Source organism: Macrotis lagotis, chromosome 2 (assembly GCF_037893015.1).
Source record: "Macrotis lagotis isolate mMagLag1 chromosome 2, bilby.v1.9.chrom.fasta, whole genome shotgun sequence".
Lineage (NCBI taxonomy): Eukaryota > Metazoa > Chordata > Mammalia > Peramelemorphia > Peramelidae > Macrotis > Macrotis lagotis.
In genome coordinates this window covers 14104158-14123334 of record NC_133659.1, presented here as the reverse complement: position 1 = coordinate 14123334, position 19177 = coordinate 14104158, and the positions used below count along the sequence as shown (strand labels likewise).

Below are 19177 nucleotides of genomic sequence, written 5' to 3'. Positions count from 1 at the left end.
TTGTCTAGAATTTTCTTTGTTTCCTCTTGGTTCTGTGGACTGAGGGGGTGTCTACATCGAACGTTCAGACAATGTTCACTTCTTCGAGCTTTGCCGGAAAGGTCTTGGATTTGCTTTTTATTTGTTTTAGGGCTCTTTGTGGTCATTCCTCTTTCTAACAACTTCCAAGATCCACTTTGTAGATTTTATATGCTCCTATAAATATGTGTGCACATTCGAATATACTGTATGTGTGTGAGAGTGTAGATATGGACATCCATGTCTGCAGGCATACACACATGTGCTCCAGACCTGTGATTTTATTAGGGCAGACAATCATGAAAATGATTGTCTGGAAACTCATTCCACCAACACACATTGGTCACTTCCGTCAACTTTCTATACAGCCTTAGTGAGCTGCCCAGGCCTTGGAGACTTGCCTGGACTCAAGGCCAGGCATGGCAGATGCAGCCCTTGAATCCAGACTGAGCCCTCATAGGAAAAGCAGATGGGCCAGGGTAATAAAGAAAAGGGTCTTCTGGGGCGGCTAGGTGGCGTAGTGGATAAAGCCACTGGCCTTGGATTCATGAGTACCTGGGTTCAAATCCAGTCTCAGACACTTAATAATTAATTACCAAGTGCCTTGGGCAAGCCACTTAACCCCATTTGCCTTGCAAAAACCTTAAACAAAAAGGAGGGTCTTCCTCTGGCATAGCCCAAAGGTAGACTGAAGGGCATGAGGAAGGTCAGCCTGAGAATGGGGAAGGCAGAGGACAGTCAGGTCATGGTCCCTGGAGGAGACAAGGTTGTGTTGGAGTCCAGAAATACCTTTGGACAGGAGGGTAAGACAGGGAGCCATGATGGTCAGTTGGTCAAAGTGCGTTGAGTAATGTGGGTCAAGTCCTTTGTTCCATTCTGGAGATAGAAACACCACTGAGTTGTTCCCTCTCATGGGTCCCAAAAGCCTTCACCCAGTCTAAGCACTAATGGCTGTGGCTACAAGAGGTTCTTCCTGGGGCTACTCTCATCATCCTATGAATTATCTTGGAAGAGAATCAGCAGCCTGACCCTGTTGTGGAGGGGATGATTCTTGCCCAGGTATGGGTTTGCCCCCTGATGTAATGCTCAGAAGAGCCCAGTCCTGAAGGTTTCATGGGGGATGAACTTTGAGAGAGGGAGAGATGGCTCATAAATTCCAGAGAAGGGTAGACCATTAATAGCAAGTCTGCTCATGGGAGGGAATCTCCCAACTCTGCCCTGGGCCTTCTTTTCCCCCTCTAGTGAAGGATCACTACTAGGCATAGGGGTCTCATCAACTTCCATGAGAGGAAGGAGACACCAGGAAAGATCAACAAAGGTGCCTCTAGAGCAAAGACCACCTATCCCTAGAAAGTCTGAGCCTCCAAATCCAGAGATGTTTCATAGCTTTCCATTCATTCATTCAAATGGCATTTCCTTTGAATCACTTCAGGCTAGGCTGTATAAAATAACATATTCCTTCAGCCTTTATCCTTGTAATATCTGAACAGATAGGAAACATCCAGGCAGGTTTTTCCTGTGTGTATGTGCATATGAACATGCATGTTGGACATTTTTTAGCAAAACTGGGAACCTTAGAGTCAACTAGATGATGTGACTGTAGTGAATGAGTGAGCAGATTTAGAGCTGGGCTTGGTGTGACCAAGCCCTGAGTTCAAATCCTCTTGGCCATGTGACTGAGCATTTCATAAATAAGCTCCTCAGTTTCCCCTCCCCCTATAAAATCAAGCAGCCTCCAAGATGCCTCCCAACTCAAAATCTATGTTTCTCTGATGGCTTGTTCAGGGGATACTTAGACACTTGAAGAAATCAATTCACATTCAAAGGGTGTCTTGCCCTTGGAAATGGAAGTTTCTCAGATTCCTCCTCTTGTTATCACCCTGCCCGCTGCTGCATAACCTGATGGAAATGATTAGCAATCCTCTGGTGTACTGATAATAAATCATTCTCCACAACCAATTAGCTATAATTCTCTAAGTCATTTCATTGGCACAACATTCTATTAACAAACAGAGTCCTTGGAGACCTGAAATTGAGCTGTTGTGTTTGATGGGCACAATGGAAGCATTACGGGACCTGCTCTTACCAATTGGGCCTTATTATTCCTGGTCAAAAGTAAAATCATGATGAAGTGAGCTGCTCTTAATAGTTAGCCAAGACATTTATTTGTTGGGCTTGACAAACACACATGCGAATGGCGTCTTCTCATTGCACAAATCTGCTTTCAGTTGAGTTGAGTTTTCTTATATATTCATTTCCAAGGGAGAAAGGAAAATATATCTATTGTTAAAGAGACCCACTTCAACCAAAAAACAATCCAGAAACTTTAATGAGAAACCAAGAAAGGGACTTGACTCATTACACTGTGTAGTCAAGTAAAACATTTCAATATTCATTCTGAGCAATAAAATGGGGAAAGAGTAAGCTTTCTTCCCCATATTCATGTGTCCTGGAGCCTTCCTGCTGTAGACCAATGAAGCCTATAGCCCCTTCAAAGAATCATTTCCTTAAATGCAGGAAATAGATTAGATTAGAAAGGGAGTCAATAAAGATGCAGGGTTTTTTCCCCTCAACCACATTCATGGACCCCTTAAGTCTAGCCACAGAGCTAAGGTGGACTTTGGATTAAGAAACCTCTCTTCTAGAGCAAAAAAGAAAGATAACTGTCCTGAAAGGGTGGGCAATGCCTCTTCCAAAGAGCTCACATTTGGGAGGACTTTCCTTCCAAGAGTGATGGGAAAAATCAAGACTGTATGGTACATAGACTCAGGATTTAGGGGAAGTCAGACAAAATCTTACATATTCAGCTGTTTTAACTTCAGAGTTTATTATATGCACACATGTGTGTATATATACTCTATTTTGTAAAATAAAGAAGATATTCGATATCAAATTAGAATAATATAATAAATTATAAATGTATGCTTTATTATATAAATCCCATGAATATTCTTATAACTAAGGCATGTAAAGAGATGGATTATTTTGGACCCATATCACCATCCCTTACTAGGTCCCCATCCTTCTCTGGTCCAGGAAATTACTGCTCCTTGGAGGCTGATTACATTGAAAAAATAAATGACTCTCTGCTCCTCCCTGCTTCCACACAATTATAGTCATGAATAATAAAAATAATGATGATTGTTATTATTGCCTGATCATTTTGCTCATGTTTGACTCTTTGTGATCTCGGTTGGGGCTTTACTAGCCAAGCTACTTAAGTGGTTTGCCAGTTCCTCCTCCAACTCATTTTACAGATGAGGAAACAGAGGCAAGTGAAGTTAAGTGACTTGGCCAGGGCCACACGGCTAGTAAGTGTCTGAGGTCAAAATTGAGCTCATGAAAATGAGTCTTTCTGACTTCAGGTTCAGCACTCTTCACTATGGCACCAACAAGCTGTAATAATAATAAATTTTACTGACAATAATGATGGTGATAAAAGTGTTTATATGGTTTGTATGGCACTTTAAAAATATTATCTCAGTTGGTCCTCACAACAACCCTAGGAGGGAGATGTCATCATTATCTCTATTTTACATCTGAGGAAACTAAAAACTAAGGCAGATAGAGGTCAAATAACACAGCTGGTAAATGTCTTAGACTGGTTTTTGAACTGAGGTCTTCTTGATTCAAGTGCCAAAGCTCTATGCAATGTGATGCCCCTTAGCTGCCTTTTCTAACCAGCCCAGGATGGTGCCCCCCCCTTCCACATATTCCTTGATTTATATTCTCAAGGAATGTGGATAAATCAGAATCTTACTTTAGGTGGAGTGTAGCTTAGAAAAGAAAATCTAGAATCTGATCCAAAGAACAGTTCTCAGGTCAGGTTGTAGAATATGGATTGGCACCTGTATCATCTTGGACAGATAATTTAAACCTCCTTCTGTCTCGGTTTCCTCATTTGTAAAATGAGAAAGTAGGACAAGAGGCTGTCTAAGGTTCTTTAAAACTATAAATCTATACCCTATGGTCTTCGACTTTCTTTTCTAATAGGCCCATCAATCCAAGGCAAAGCCAATGACCTCATCCTTCCCTCCTCCCTTGCTGTGCCTTGGGTGCTGATCTCTCCACAATCATAATCATCCTCCCCAGTTTCCCCACCTCTTTTGCCTTGGCATGGCATGACCTCCTCTCTTCCAGCCCCATTTGCTGTCATTACAACTGGATTCACTTCATTCTTGAAAACTTCTGACTCTACTAACCTTTCTGCCTCCTGCTCATCCCCCTGCTTTCTATCTCCCTCTTTAGAATGGAAGCCCTTTGGGGGTGAGACTATATTTTGGTTTTTAAATTATTATTTCTAGAATTTAGCCTAGTGTTGACACATAGATGATTACTATATAACTCACCTGTCTGTGAAAGGTTTTTGTCAATAAACTCTCCTAATTATCTTCTGAAACAAAATTTCTCTCTTTGTCTAGCACATTTCTATGTGCGTCTAGCACACATCGATGTATGGCACACACTGATGTGTGTCTGGCACATATCTATGTTTTCCTTCCCCTCACCACACACTGGAAGGTGTATTTGTACCCCAGTTCTTGGTTTAGTGCCTGATACATAGTAGACACTCTATAAATGCTTTTCTTTCATTCATTCATTCATTCATTCATTCATTCTCTTGTTTGTAGATCCCTGGTTAATTCACATAGAACATTCAAGCACCTATAGCAAAGCAGTCCATGTTTTCATTAGGAATAGTTTGTTATGGTGGATGGAGGGATGGGCTGGTTCAAATCTGACCTCAAACACTTACTGGCAGTGTGACTCTGGCCAGATCATTTAATTGGGTCTCAGTTTCTTTATATGCAAATTATAAAATAGAAATAGAGAGTGGAACTGTGATTTCATTGAAATAGAGAATACCCTGGTGAGGAATCTCCCCTTCCCAATGGAGTCAGAACCTTCTTTTCAACAGAAAGCTGTTTAGTATACCAGAGGTTAAGTGATTTGTCCATAATCATACAGACATTGTGTCAAAGGTGGATGTATCTGTGAAATGGGGGTAATAATAACTGCCCCTTTCTCATAGGATTGTTGTGAGAATCAATGGGATAGAATTTGTAAATGGCTAGATAAATGCTAATTATGCTCATCACCATCTGGGTTGCCTTTGGTGACTTGTGGCTGTTTTTTCTTTGGATGACTATTTCATCTCACATCCTAGGAAAAGGGAGGTGATGGGTAGACTTGGGTATGTCTGGTTTCTCCAGTAAAACTTTATTATAAGACCAGATGGTTCACAGATTGATTACTTGTTAGAAGATGGAGACCCATGGACTGATTGTTTTTGTTTCCCCATGTTTCTCTCGTACAGCTAGCCAAAAAAATCCGAGAGAAGTTCAACCGCTACTTGGATGTGGTAAACCGAAACAAACAGGTCGTTGAAGCGTCTTACACAGCACATTTGACCTCCCCTTTGACTGCCATCCAGGATTGCTGCACCATCCCACCATCCATGATGGAGTGAGTATCTATGGGAGGAGAGGGGCTGGGGCAAGACATATAACCTGCCCATTTATTTCTTGAGACCAATATGTTGGAATGCAATTTTTTTGCCTTCTGGGAAGAAAACGCTCAACAGAAGCTATAAATCAAACAATATTGCAGTGGACTTCAAGGAGACTCTTTGCATTTAGTTTTATTGTTGTATTGGGTAGTTTGGGCATGAGAATTTTGATTGGAGTATCCAGGAGGCAATGTAGCGTTGTGAGGCAGCCTTAGGTTCAAGGATATTGGGGTTCAAGTCTTATCTATGTTGTGTGTGTTCTGTATGACCATTGAGCAATCTCATTGTCCTCAGAGAGTAAGTTTCAAATGAGTTGCAAATCTGTATTAATGAAGGGAGTTTCCACACCGGGAACCCATAGAGTTAAAATAATAAGTCTCTTCTCCTTCCCGCCCCTTCCAAAAGTAGAGTAATCTTGGGAAATTCTTCATAGTTTGATTCTCTGTTGGGATGGGATTGGGACCCCTACACTGTCCTGGGGCACAAATAAATTTTTAATAAGAGATATGTCAGATGCAGTTGACAGATAGGGCTCAGGCTAGAGATTAGATCTAGGATTTCAGTGATATTCAGAGTTGTCATTTTAGGAAACCTCTGGGCCAAAGGAAGCACCCTCTCTGCAATTTACTGTCTTAGAGAGATGTCACTCAGCTCTTTAGGGTCTTTAGGAAGTAATAGATAGAAATTGGCTAGGGACATTACATTTTTTAAATTAAATTTCAATATTTTTTCAATGAATAAAAATCCATTTTTTCTTTCTGCCTCCCCATTGGAAAAGAAAAAGAAAAATCAAACCCTTGTAATAAACACATAGTCAAACAAAACCAAATCTGCATTGTCAGCGTCCAAAACTCTATGTCTGTTTCCTAAGTCTCCCAGCTCTTTGTTAGAAGGTTGGTAGCCTTATCATGGGAGACCATTGCCTTAATCTGGGTTCCTAATGCTTTCCAAATAGTTTATTTTTAGAGTTTTTTTGTTATTGGGTTAACTGTTCCCCTGGTTCTTGTCTTGCGAGAATTGTGAGACTTAGGAAACTGTTTCCTTCACTAGGTCTTAGGATCCAGTAGCCTTCTATTATGTTCATGCCCCACATCTTGTTCTGTCATTTCCCAATTGATAGTGCTGTCCCCTCTTTGGTTCTGCATTTTTGCCATCACAAAAAGAGCTCTCCAGATTTTTGTGCATTTGGGTCTTTTTCTTTTGTCTTTGTGCATTATGTAGTGACTGCTGGGCATTCTTTAGAATAGACCTAGAATTTTACTTGAATTTTTTAAAAATCTGAACATGTAGTTCTGTTTGGCTATCCCGGTTTCTTTAGATGTCCACCCAGCTCCTCTTTTCTTCAGCTCCATTTATTATATGTTATCTTTCTCTATTAGAATGTAAGCTCCTGGGGTGGCTAGGTAGCACAAGTGTATAGAACACTGGCCCTGGAGTCAAGACGACCTGAATTCAAATCCGGCCTCAGATACTCAATAAATAATGACCTAGCTGTGTGGCCTTGGGCAAGCCACTTAACCCCATTTGCCTTGCAAAAGCCTAAAAAAATTAAAAATAAAGAATGTAAGCTCCTCAAGGGCAGGCTCTGTCCAAACAAAAGTTTACATTTGTATTTCCAACACTTTGTACAAGGTAAGAACTTAATAATTGTCTGTTGCTTCTCCACTTGCCTGTCGGTGTCACATAGCTAGTAACTAGTTAGGAAGAGGATGGAGAAACTGAAAAGGACCCTGGGTCTAGCATTCTGAGGTCAATGAACTGCTCACTAGTTGATGCTGGAGAAGTGACTGAACAGCCAGCTCCATCTCTCTCACTTTGCCTGCCAAGGCCCTCAGGGCACTTCAATTCTATTACTAGGAATCTAAGATGGAAGAGCCGAGATGAACACTTTCAAGGTTCCCGTTGCCATTTGGCAGGTTTTAATTGGCTTCTTCCAGCTGTTCTAACACCTTCCTGGGGCCAAGAAAACTTCATTCCACCCTTGTCTTCCTCATTCTCACAACACTGAAAAAATTCCAGATTGGAGACCCTGAGGGATAATTTCTAAGATAAACTATGTGAGTAAAGTCATCTCATTTCTCTTTGCCTGGAAATTGCAATCAGGAGGGATTTCTTAGGCAAATTACTGGATTTTTAAAGGGACATTAGCAAACTGGAACAAATTCTAAACCAAGTGGCCTGGAGAAAGAAAGGTCATGTGGCAAAGGAGTGAGACTCCTTTGGCCAGCCTCAGGGCAGAGCTGGAGCCAAGAGGAGGTAGTGATGACCAAGTCCATCCATCCAGAAGTTTCTAATAAACTTCAGTCTTCCTTCTAAGGGCTGGAACACAAGGAAAGGCAAATGTGCAACCGCCCTTTAAGAATCTTAACAAGAGGTAAACTTGAATGTTGAGAGGGAAAAAAATCTCATAAATCTTTCTCTTTTTTAAATTAAAAAAATAAGTATTTTTTTAAAATGTGCATCTCTCTCTATATAAATATATGTGGATAGACAGAGATACAGAGATATATATAGAGATACAGAGATAGAGAGATAGATACAGAGATAGATAGATAGAGATATAGAGAGTGAGATAGATACAGAGATAGATAGATGATAGATACAGAGATAGATAGAAAGATGATAGATATACTAATATATGCACCCATTAGATTGTAAGTTTTTAGAGGTCATTATTATGTGTTGTCTTTCTCTGTTAGAATGTAAGCTCCTTAAGGGCCCTCACTATCCAAACAAAAGTTTACATTTGTATTTCCAACACTTTGCACAAGGTAAAAACTTAATAATTGTCTGTTGCTTCTCCACTTGCCTGCCAAAGTCACATAGCTAGTAACTAGTTAGAAAGAGGATGGAAAAGGCTTTCATCTTTGTTTCTTCAACTCTTAGAAAGTGCCTCACATATGGTAGGAACTTAATAAATACTTACCGATTCATTAATAGCCACACATGCATATATAAATATATATGTATCTCCATGTATATGAATATCTGTATTATAAATCTGTTCATACTCATACTATAAGTACTCCTATAAGGCAGACATTCAAGTTTCCCCCACACACACCGGGTCCTGGCCCTTTTTCCTTGCAGTTCCTTTGAGTTTGATTGATGTTAGTGAGCCCAAGACAAGATGGGGATGATCTAAAGGAGTTGACGGTGGACACCAGTCAGCTGCATTATATTGCCAGAACTGAATTAGACACAGTAAAAGTGGCCTAAGGTATATTCACTTCAATATGATAAACAGTCACAAAGCACCTCCTGTGTGTAGTGAGAGAGGAAGAAGCATGGTAGCCTCATGGGAGAAAAGGCTGGGTTTGAAGTATTGCCTCTGATCTCACTCATACTGTTTGTGTGACTTTGAGTAATTTCCTTTGTTAAATTAAAATAAGTATTTTTTAAAAATATGCATCTGTGTATAAATATATATATATGTAGATAGATAGACAGATGTAGAATGAGATAGATACAGAGATAGATGTATAGAGATACAGCGATACAGAGAAATAGAGAGAGAGAGAGATACAGAGATTCAGAGATTCAGAGATAGATACAGATCCCTGTCCTTGGTACTACATATCTGCATTGGTAGAGGACATTTCTTCAATAGAATTCCCCATACTGATGAAAATAAACAAATATGCTAAGCACTGATGATACAGAAATAAAACTACCTCCTGCCCTCATGGAGCTTTCATTCTCCACCGGAAATGCTATCAAGGACAAGTAAGATCAGAAAAGGACACGTGCTAGTCCTATGGAAGGGCTTCCCATTGATAGAATGAACCAGGTGGTCCAGTGAAAGAAAGCTAGACATCAAGACAGAGGACTTGGGTTCAAATCTCTGGCTTCTGCTCCTGGAGCTAGCCTCTCTGAGACTGTTTTCTCACTTGTGATGTGAGGAAATCAGCCTTGGATGCTCCTTACCAGCCCTTCCATCACCCAGTCTCCAATGCCGTGGCCTGCCCAAGTGTACCACAAGAGGGGAACACGATATAGAGGATTTCCATCCACTGGTTGCAGCCTTTTCCAAGGTCCTCTGAAATAGTTCAGGCAAGTATCTCACAGGATGATTTGGCATGAATGGATTGTGAAGAGCATGGGCAGAAGGAGGACCCACATTAGTGAGATAGCAGAGCCATCAGAGGGCTGGCAGGAGAAGGAAAAAATCTGGGTGATGTCTTCGAGTATTTTAAGTAACACTCTCATTCACATGCAACAACCCTCCTTAAGGGGACTTGATACAATTTCAAGAATTAAGCTGATGTATGGAGGAATTTTTTAATGGACTTTTCGATGGCAGCTCCCAGAAAGTATTTTTGATAGGATACCCTCCTGCATTCACTCATGGCCCAGCCTCATTCTCTGCCATTTAAAACAATTCTTTTTCAAGCTATATAAAGAGCTCAAATTTGGACAACATGGATTAGAAGATGAAGGATAATCTAAAGATCCATGGAGACTGTGGATGAAAATAGCTAGCGGTACAGTTCTAATGAGAGAGTTCTGGGTAACAAAGAGGTTTGATGCTGTTGTTTAGAATTAGGAAGATTCAGGTTCAATTCCTGCCCTAAATAAATGGAATCATTTAGGCTACTAATACAGAAGACTATTATACGTAATATCTTAATAAAAAAAGAAGTATTAGGAACTCAAACCACATGTATGGTCCTAGACACGTTATTTCCTTTCTAACCCTTGTTTCTTTACCTGGAAAATTGGAATCCAATTCCTGCACTCGGACATGGAAGTCAAGAGATCTATATTCTTTCTATCACTGATACTTGATCCAAGGCTATAAATCTTGCCATCTGTCCCTCCATTTCCCCCTTGGACCTCTTGGTCTTTATCAGCTTCCCTGCAGCTGAATTTTATTCTGTATGTTGTTTTCCCCAATTCGTGGGAGCTTCTTGAGATCAGTATCGGACTTTTTCTCTGACCATATCCAGCATTTGGAATATAGGAAGCACTTTAAAAATACTTTTTCAGTCATTCATTCTAATGAGATTTATAGGATATTAGCATCAGTGACTCCAATTCTATAATATTTGATGATCTGGGTTGCTGTTCAGTTGTTTTGTCAGTTGTGTCTAACTCTGTGATCCCATTGGGAATTTTCTCTGGAGTCTGCCATTTTCTTTTCCAATCTGAAGGTTTACCAAGATACACTAAGGTTTATCATCCTGCAACCCTCTGAGACAGAGCTATGATTATCTCCATCTATCTCAATGATTGAGTGACTTGCCCAGGGTCTAACAGTTAACAAATGTCACAGTCAGTCTGAACTTGAATCTTCCTGGGATCTCCAGTGTTGCTCTCCACTGCTCCCTGCTCCCTCCAACTCTTGATCTGCAAGAGACTATAAAGACCATCTAATCCAATCTCTCTCTTTTTAGATGGAAAACCAAAAGTTAAAAATAGGATAGAGACTTGTATGGCCCCTGCCTTGTTTCCTGGTCCATCACCAACCCCTAATGTTGAGTACAGATTCCCTGGTGACTCTGGTCAGTAAGTTTTTCTTCATCTTCTCTTAATTGGACCTGTCATTTATTCCTTCCCCCTCTTATCTCCATTTTGCTTTTGTGGATGCTGCTTCCTTTTGCTATTGCAATACATCAGTGTCTTAATTCTTCCTTTTAAAAAAATGTTAATAAATATATTCTGAATTCTACCAGACCTTTCCATTCTCTTCCCATCTCCTCAGTCATTTTGACCTTTTCCACCATCACAAACTTCACATTTGGCTTATAAAACTCTCCAGTGGCATGGATCTGGTAATCTTATGTACAGTCATTATCTATATTAGTATCTTAAAACCACCTCACCAGGAGACTTGATGCCCCTTGATGCACTAATCTAAATATTCTCTCTTGTCAAATGTCATGCATTTCATTTGTGCTAATTATGTTCAAATCAGCAAACATATTGCAAACTAGTCAGTTAACCTTAAGTATTCACTCTGCATCAGCTGGTAGATGAGGAGGAGGAATAGCATCAGAAAGTCCAAAGACAGACCCTGCTGTCTCTAGAAGCTTCCAGTCCAGTGTCAGGTCCTTCTTTAGAATTTGGGGAAACAATCACAAATGAAATGCTCTCTGCCCTCAAGGAGATTCTCTTCCTTTTTGAAAAAAAATTGAGCTTATTTATTACTTCAACTACCTGCAAAGATAGTTTCCAACATTTTTTTTTTTGGTAAGATTGTAAGATTTTGAGTTAGGAGATGTTCTGCTGGTAGAAGAATATTTAGGTAAGTTAATATTGGGGTGGGGGGTAAGACTGGTCAGTGACAGCTCAGTTCTGGACGCATGGGTGGGGAGGTCTTCCTGAAAGGCCGGCTATCTCACCCAATGTCGAGTGGAGTAGAACACTCCCTTTTCATTGGTTAGTCCTATTGCTTATATGTGAAAGGTATATGAGAGAGTAGCAATTGGCAGCCAGTGTGGTCATGGAATCAAGGAGAAGAAGTCATGAGGAACTCAAACCTAGAACTCAACAACTAATTGAATGGAAGGTTATTCCTAGAGGGCAGAACCTTGTTTAACTCTTATCTCTGGATACTCAGTATTTAACACATATATCAGGTGCTTAATGAATTGATCTTAAAATTCCATCACCTCAGGAGCAGCTAGGTGGCACAGTGGATAGAGCACCGGCCCTGGAGTCAGGAGCACCTGAGTCCAAATCCGGCCTCAGACATTTGATAATGACCTAGCTGTGCAGCCCTGGGCAAGCCACTTAACCCCATTTGCCTTGCAAAAACCTAAAAAAAAATTCCATCACCTCCTCAACCATGGAATATTTGTTCTCTGACCACAGACTTCTAGCCTTGTAATTCCCCGCCCCTTCCCTTCTTCACCTAAAAGCTAATCTTTCCCCTTATCATGATCTGGGACTTGAAAGCAAGCCTCCTCACGCCTAGCCTTGGCCCCCATGGTCTGCTGCTTTCATGTTTCGTGGCCCCCTATCCTTCTTCTCCCCCCTTAACTGCCAATCTCTCACCACATGCTTCTCAGTTCTTAGGCTACTCCACATTCCCCAGGGACAGTCAGGATTTGAGTCCATTTTGCCCACTAAAAACCTGTGCCGAGATAATTAGATAACTGCTATGCAGCAATCATTTTATTTTCTTTAAAAATATTTTGTTATTTTTACTTTTCTACCAGTTTCATTTTCTAATACCTTCCTCCCTTCCAAAGTGAGAGCCACCATTCATCCCACCCTCACTGTGATACCTGATCCTTTGCTTGTCTCCAGTGCAACCATCCCTTTCCTTATCCTCCCCAAATTCCTCTCATTCCCCATTCTGGATCAGGCCCAACAGTGAAATAACCTAAACTAATTGTTACCCACAGCAGGTGTGCAGGCACCATTGGGAAAATACTTCTCCCATCCCTGCCCCCCCCCCACAGCACCTTATTGTGGTGACACTTTGGAGGAGGGAGAGTGAGTGATAAGTAAGAGTGGGGCAGAGGGAGTCACATGAGATAAATTGCAATTTAAACCCCAGATAGCTTTACATGATCTTTGCTTCCCAAGCCAACCATCTTCTGGTCTTTCCTGTGACTGTTTAGGTCACTATGATCCTGCTAGTCACCCCACCTTTATTACCATCCTTGCCTCCTCTCTTACCCCACAGAATCAATCATGGCTCATTTCTGCCACCATTTCCCACTTCTGCCTCCACATATCTCACCTGTCTTCCTGTTCTCTCCATTCCTATCTCCTTGAACACTTCGAGACTACTTCAGTACCCTTCCAACTGGTCTCCCGGTCTCAACTCTCCCCGCTCCAATCCATCCTCTACTCAACTAACCCCCCCCGCCAGGCGCAGTACTGGCATATGGAAAATGCCCTCATAAATGCCATGACTCTCTTTGAACTTTAGGAATAAATATGATTTTACCTTTATTTCTTCTGGTTAAAATGGCAACATTTGTGTCAACAGTAGGATATGGACATCGTGTCTAGACAGACAGAATGATCAATCCACTTGTACATATATATGATTTCTAAATATATACATTGAAGGATGTGAAGATTTTTCTTCTTTTCTTTTGCTCATTCATTCATTTATTCATTCATTTTTTATTTATTTTGCTGACTGGGTTTGTGATCAGAGAAACTTGAAGCCTATTGGCTTAGATGAGGTAAAAAATTTCCTAGGAGAAATTGGCAGTTTGGAGGGGGTCAGAAGGAAAAAGATGTCTAAACATCAAAACCTATGGCATTTTTAAATTCGTGTTAAGTAAAATTTGCAATTTGAACAAGCATCACAGATAAAAAACAGACCCACTGAAGGGTCTGCCCCAGGCCCTGGCAAAATTTTGGATGGGCAGAGACCAACTGTAGATCGAACTGACCAAGGGTCAGAGCTTTCCGTCCTGTGGTGCTCACATCATGGACTCTGTCGCCCATGGAGGCTTTAGGCCCCATTGACATAAGAACCCAAGGATCCCTGTTTATTTGTTCCAGTTTGTGAAAAAAGAGAATGAAAAATGACCTCTGGGTATGTGGTGACAGCTCTGGGGTTTGTCCATTAATTTGTCTGTTTGACTAACCCAGCCTATTCCCAAGTCTCCTTTGCTTCTCTGAATGTGATATTTCCTTTGTGAAATGCTCCTCCCTTCCCCCTTTGAAACCAAAGTTTAAATATTTGCCAGCCCAGATGTTTGGGTCTTATCTTAGCTCTTTCTCTGTTTACCTTCATTCTCAAGGGGCAATGAAGGGGGAGATAAGAGGAATCCTGGGTGATTCTTTTCAGACTGGTGTTGCTCAAATATTTGGAGTGGAGGCACTTCCCAAAGAATCAGCCTGGGCTTGGCCAAAGGGAGCGCATGCTCTGAGACCTGACCAAGGTGACCACAAGTGGTGATAGCCCAGAATCCTAGAGCCTTCACTCCTGGCAAAGTATCCCCAGTGCCAACCACCAAGCCAAGCACATGATAAAGCTTACTAAATGGTCAACCCCTCAACATGAATGCCCTCTCTAACATCCATGACTTTCAGAGGCAGCCAGTTTCTGCTTGGATACTTTCAGATACAGGGAACTCATTACCCCACCCCACAAAGTTGGACACTTCTAACTATTAGGGCCCTGAAGGTCATAGTCAAGTCAGCAAGTATTTATTATTCCGGTACTAGACCTTAGCTTTGTGGGACCTCAGAGGCCTTTTAGAGCCACCTTCTCCTTTACAGATAAAGAAGCCCAGAGATGTTAAGTGACTTCCCCAAAGTCTCCCAGCAGCAGAGGAAGCAGGCACTGCTGTGTCTCTTTGCTGCCCAGAAGCACTTCCTATGGGAGAAGAGACCAGAAGCTCCTTCCCTTGGATCTGTGGGTTCAGTTCAGTTCACTTCATCCATCCTTTATCCCCTGCCTACTCTGAATCAGACACTAAACAGACAGAGAAAAAAAGCAAGACTCCTGAGTTGGCATTGTATTGGGAAGGGAAAGAGGGACAAGTAAAATCAAAATACTTCCAGGTTGTTAGAGGTGTCCCAAAGGGGGATGGACCATAGAAGGAGGATGCTGGGTCCCCATCACTGAGAGGTGGTACCTGGATAACCTCTCGTTTGGGTCATTGTGCATGGGACTCATCTCCAGCTATAGATTGGGTTGGATGAGATAAGACTCAAAGTCCTGAGCTCTATAGGAGACTACAGAAATATTTCATGAATGACGGAATCTTTAGAACCCTGCAGACCCCCTCCAGATCATCTTTCTAAAAACCATCATAAATATTCCTGAGCAAAGCACATTGCCATAATTCCTGATTTGTTTCATCCTGGAAGGTGGCACTGTCCAGTGGTTAGAGAGTTGGCATCCAAGCCAGGAAGATTCAGTTTAAAGTCCTGTTTCTGCCCCCACAGGCTGCCTGACCCTGGGCATGTCATTCCAATTTTCAGTGTCCCAGGAAACATTTGAAAACTGTAGATAGCAGAAGTGTCCATTTGCATTGATGGAGGGAGTGGCCTCATCCAGGAGCTTTGATAGGAATGGAACCACAGATCTAGGTGCTATCCCCATGCCCTTGCTTTACCCTTCCCTCTGGTTCTGGTACACTCCATTCTCTCATTTTTGCCTTCTGAAAATCCTAGCCATATTCCAAAGTCATCCCCTGAAGAAACCCCTCCCTGATTTCTTCTGGTCAGGTTAGCAGTAATAATAATAATGAAGATAAGAGCATATTTATATAACACTACGTGTCAGATATGGCTAAGCACATTAAGTCATTTGATCCTCATAACCCATTTTATAAATGGGGAAATTGAGGCAATCAAAGGGGAAGTGACTTTCTTAGGGTCATCCACCTGGTCAGAGTCTGAGGTCAGATTTGAGCTCAGATCTCCCTTGCTCCTGAACAGTACTTTCTTCACTGCCCCATGGTGCTATATGAATTTTATGCAACTCTTCCCTTTTACTCACCCCACTCTCCAGCAAACCATCAATCGATCATACATTTATTAAGCCATTACCACCTGTCAGGACTGAAGCCCAAATGGAAGCCTCCCTGTAGTTCCTGGCCTCTGGAAGCTTTATTTTTCTGAGTGATTTATGGGAATTCTGTTTCTCAGCAAACCCTCAAATAGGTCTTCAAAGCAGAGCTAGAATCCTTCTGCAGGAGAGGGGCAAATCAACATTTGAGGTATGGAAGGAAGCCTTGTGATCGTCTGGGCAGCTCTGTTGGCCTAGGAGAGAAATGACAACAAGATTTGTATTTAAATCCTGCCTCAGACACTTATTATAAATATGGAGAAGTCACTTTGCTCTTTCTTAATCTCGGTTTCTGATTTGTAAACTTGGTCACCAGGTCTCTGTGACATCTAACGTCCCAAAAGAGTAAGACCCCTGATGTCTGGAGAAATATTCTTGGCTTCAGATTATTTTGTTCATCAAGTCACCCCACATGGAAGACTTCAACAAAGGGAAAGGCAGAGTCTCGGGCTGGCCACCCCTCCAAGATGCAGTGTCCAGCCATTATATATCCATTTATTCCTCTTATTATTTCCTTTCTAAACTGAGAACTCCCCAGAAAAGTTGATTTACCCAGTGAACGGTCTGAGTAAAAACCATTTGGAGTTGACTTGAACACGGTTTTGATGTGAGATTCAAAGCTTCTACAAATTTATTTTATCTCCTACATTTACTGATCTCCTTCTTGTAATTCCTGTTGAAGGAGAATAGAAATGACTGAGGTCTGATGGGAATTCAAAGTCTGAAGTTCAAAGCTGGCCGTACATCAGAGCAAGCGTCAATCAAATGTGCATCTTGCAAGCGAGGCAGGGAGTGAATTTCTCCACGGGGAGGAGATCAAAGTGGGCCTGTTTGCTCCCTCGGGATGCGTTTTCCATCGGTTCTTCATGAAAGTAAATCCAGAAGGAAGACGACTTTTTTTCTTAAAGGGGAAGGGGGAGAAGAGGGAATTGTGTCTCTCTTGAAATTGAATTTCAGCCAATGTTTTGATCTTGGTGAAGTGGGTACAGAAAACTGGCATCACCAAATGTGTGGATTCAGTGTGGGAGATTTGGGATGATTTTCTGTTGGTGGTCATCCCCAACTCATTTTAAAGACAAAAAAGTCTTTAAATTTCCCTTAAGGTAGAAATCAAGAGTTCCTTCTGACCTTCTCTGTGTAGGTTTGGATGGCGGCTGGTGTAGACTGGAGTCCAAAGAAAGTGGGTTTAAATCCCAACTCTAGTTGTTTTTATTTCTCCTTGCCCCAGTTCCCATATATTCAAAATGGCGGTCAGTGAGGATGGAAATAGGGCACAGTGGAAAGATCACTTCACCTGGGGACAGAAGATAAGGTGAGTGCAGGTTCTCACCTCTGGCCTTCATGATTATGTGACCTTGGGCGGGGAAACCCCTCATTACGCAAGTGAGGACATACTCAAGGTCTCACAGTCATTAGACAGTCTTTGAGGTCTTCTGCTCTATCTGGAACTGCATATAGAAAGACAAAGTTATGATGAAGATTATTTTTGTTCAGTTGTGATCCCATTGGGGATTTTTCTGGCAGAGATACTGAAAGGGTTTCCCATTTCCTTCTCCAACTCATTTTACAGAGGGGGAAACTGAGGCAAACAGGGTAAAGTAACACAGCTAGTAAGTGTCTGAGACTACATTGGAACTCGAAGATGAGTCTACCTGACTCCAGAACCATCAATGTACCGTGGTATCAGAATCCCTAGTTTCAGCTCTGGCTATTGTATCTCACCCTGCCCAGAAAAGGAAGGCAGACCCTCTCTCTGCGCTCTGCTATAGCTCCCTGTCATTCCTGGTTGGGCAGAAGGGAGAATGAAGCGCCTTTTGGTAGGCATGATCCGTATCCATAAAAGGGTGTTCTTTTCCTAACCACTGAAGTAGTAGATAATTGCCCAACCCAAAGCCTCGCAAACTTTGAATCCATCCTATATCTGTAGGCCACTAAATGGTTATTATTTTTGTTCAAGAACTCTTCAGGTGAATGCTAAATAGAAATATTAGTGTCTCTGCCTTGTTCCTGGACTGCTTGATTTTTTCCACATTGGGGCCATTGGAGGATTCTATGGCTTTCCACTATCTGCCTAAAGAGCCCTTAGCCATGGGTAACCTTGGCTTGCCTGAGGATAGGAAGCTACACCAGGACTCTGCTCTCCCACCCGCAACCTCATAGCCAGACAAGTTGGCGATCTACTTCAGTAATCCAGGATCCTATCGTTCAGGTTCTTCCAGCTTCTTCTCTCTCTGGAGAAAGAGCAGATTGTAGCATAATGTTCCACAGTTGTGGGGTCAGGAATGTAGAAGACCAATGTCTCAGGGTCAGGGCCAGAAACAGGGGAGGGGGTGCTACTGGGAACATGGACATTTGTTCAATATCTAGGCTTGGATATCAGCACAACAAATTAGGACTTGGCTTATAAAGTTGTCTAGACCTAAGAAGGTGATGGAGAGGGGCAGCTAGGTGTCATAGTGAATAGAGTGCTGATTCTGGAGGCAGAAGATCCTGAGTTCAAATGTAGTCTCAGAGTGTTACTAACCGAGTGACCCTGGGCAAGTCACAGAAACTGTGTCTCAGTTTCCTCATTTGTAAAAAGAGGGGGGTTGAACACAATAGCTTCTAAAGTCTCTCTTCAGCTCTGAATCTTTGATCAGATGACCTTCTACTTTTTCCCCATTACTTCTCATTCTGAGGCCAAGCCAAGGAAGTCTAATTTCTTCTTTGGGTTAAAACCGCTCAAATATTTGAAAACAGCTATTTCCCTAGAGCCTTCTCTTCTCCAGCCTTGTGTCCTCACGTCCTCCAACTTATTCCTATTTGGGGTCATCTCAAGGCTTTTCACCTTCCCAGCATTCCTTCTCTGGACCCTTCTCAGCTTGTCAAAGATTTTCCCAGAATGCAATGCCCAAACCTGAGGACAATGTCCAGATATGGTCTGATAGAGGCAGAATGCAGTGAGATTTCCTTCTCCCTAACCCTGGTCACTCGTGATGCCCCTCAAAGGACAGCCTAAGGATTCACTGCTGAATTGCCAGTTCACACTCATCATTCACTAAACCTGTTGGATTCAAAGGGGGAAAAAGGCACCTGGTCAGATCGGAAAACCAAGCTTTTATGTGGAGAGTCAGTACTAATAGCTGAAGATACCAACTATGAACAAAACATTAATTGAG

At 41.9% G+C, this 19177-nt stretch overlaps 1 protein-coding gene across 2 annotated transcripts in view; it reads left to right on the top strand.

The window, feature by feature from the left end:
• CACHD1 (cache domain containing 1) overlaps positions 1–19177 on the top strand; it is a 228379-nt gene that overhangs the window by 114884 nt on the left and 94318 nt on the right. For both annotated transcript variants that reach the window (XM_074221256.1, XM_074221255.1), the window contains exon 3: positions 5336–5484. In XM_074221256.1, the coding sequence (XP_074077357.1) occupies positions 5336–5484 (149 nt within the window). The remainder of the gene's footprint in view (positions 1–5335; positions 5485–19177) is intronic.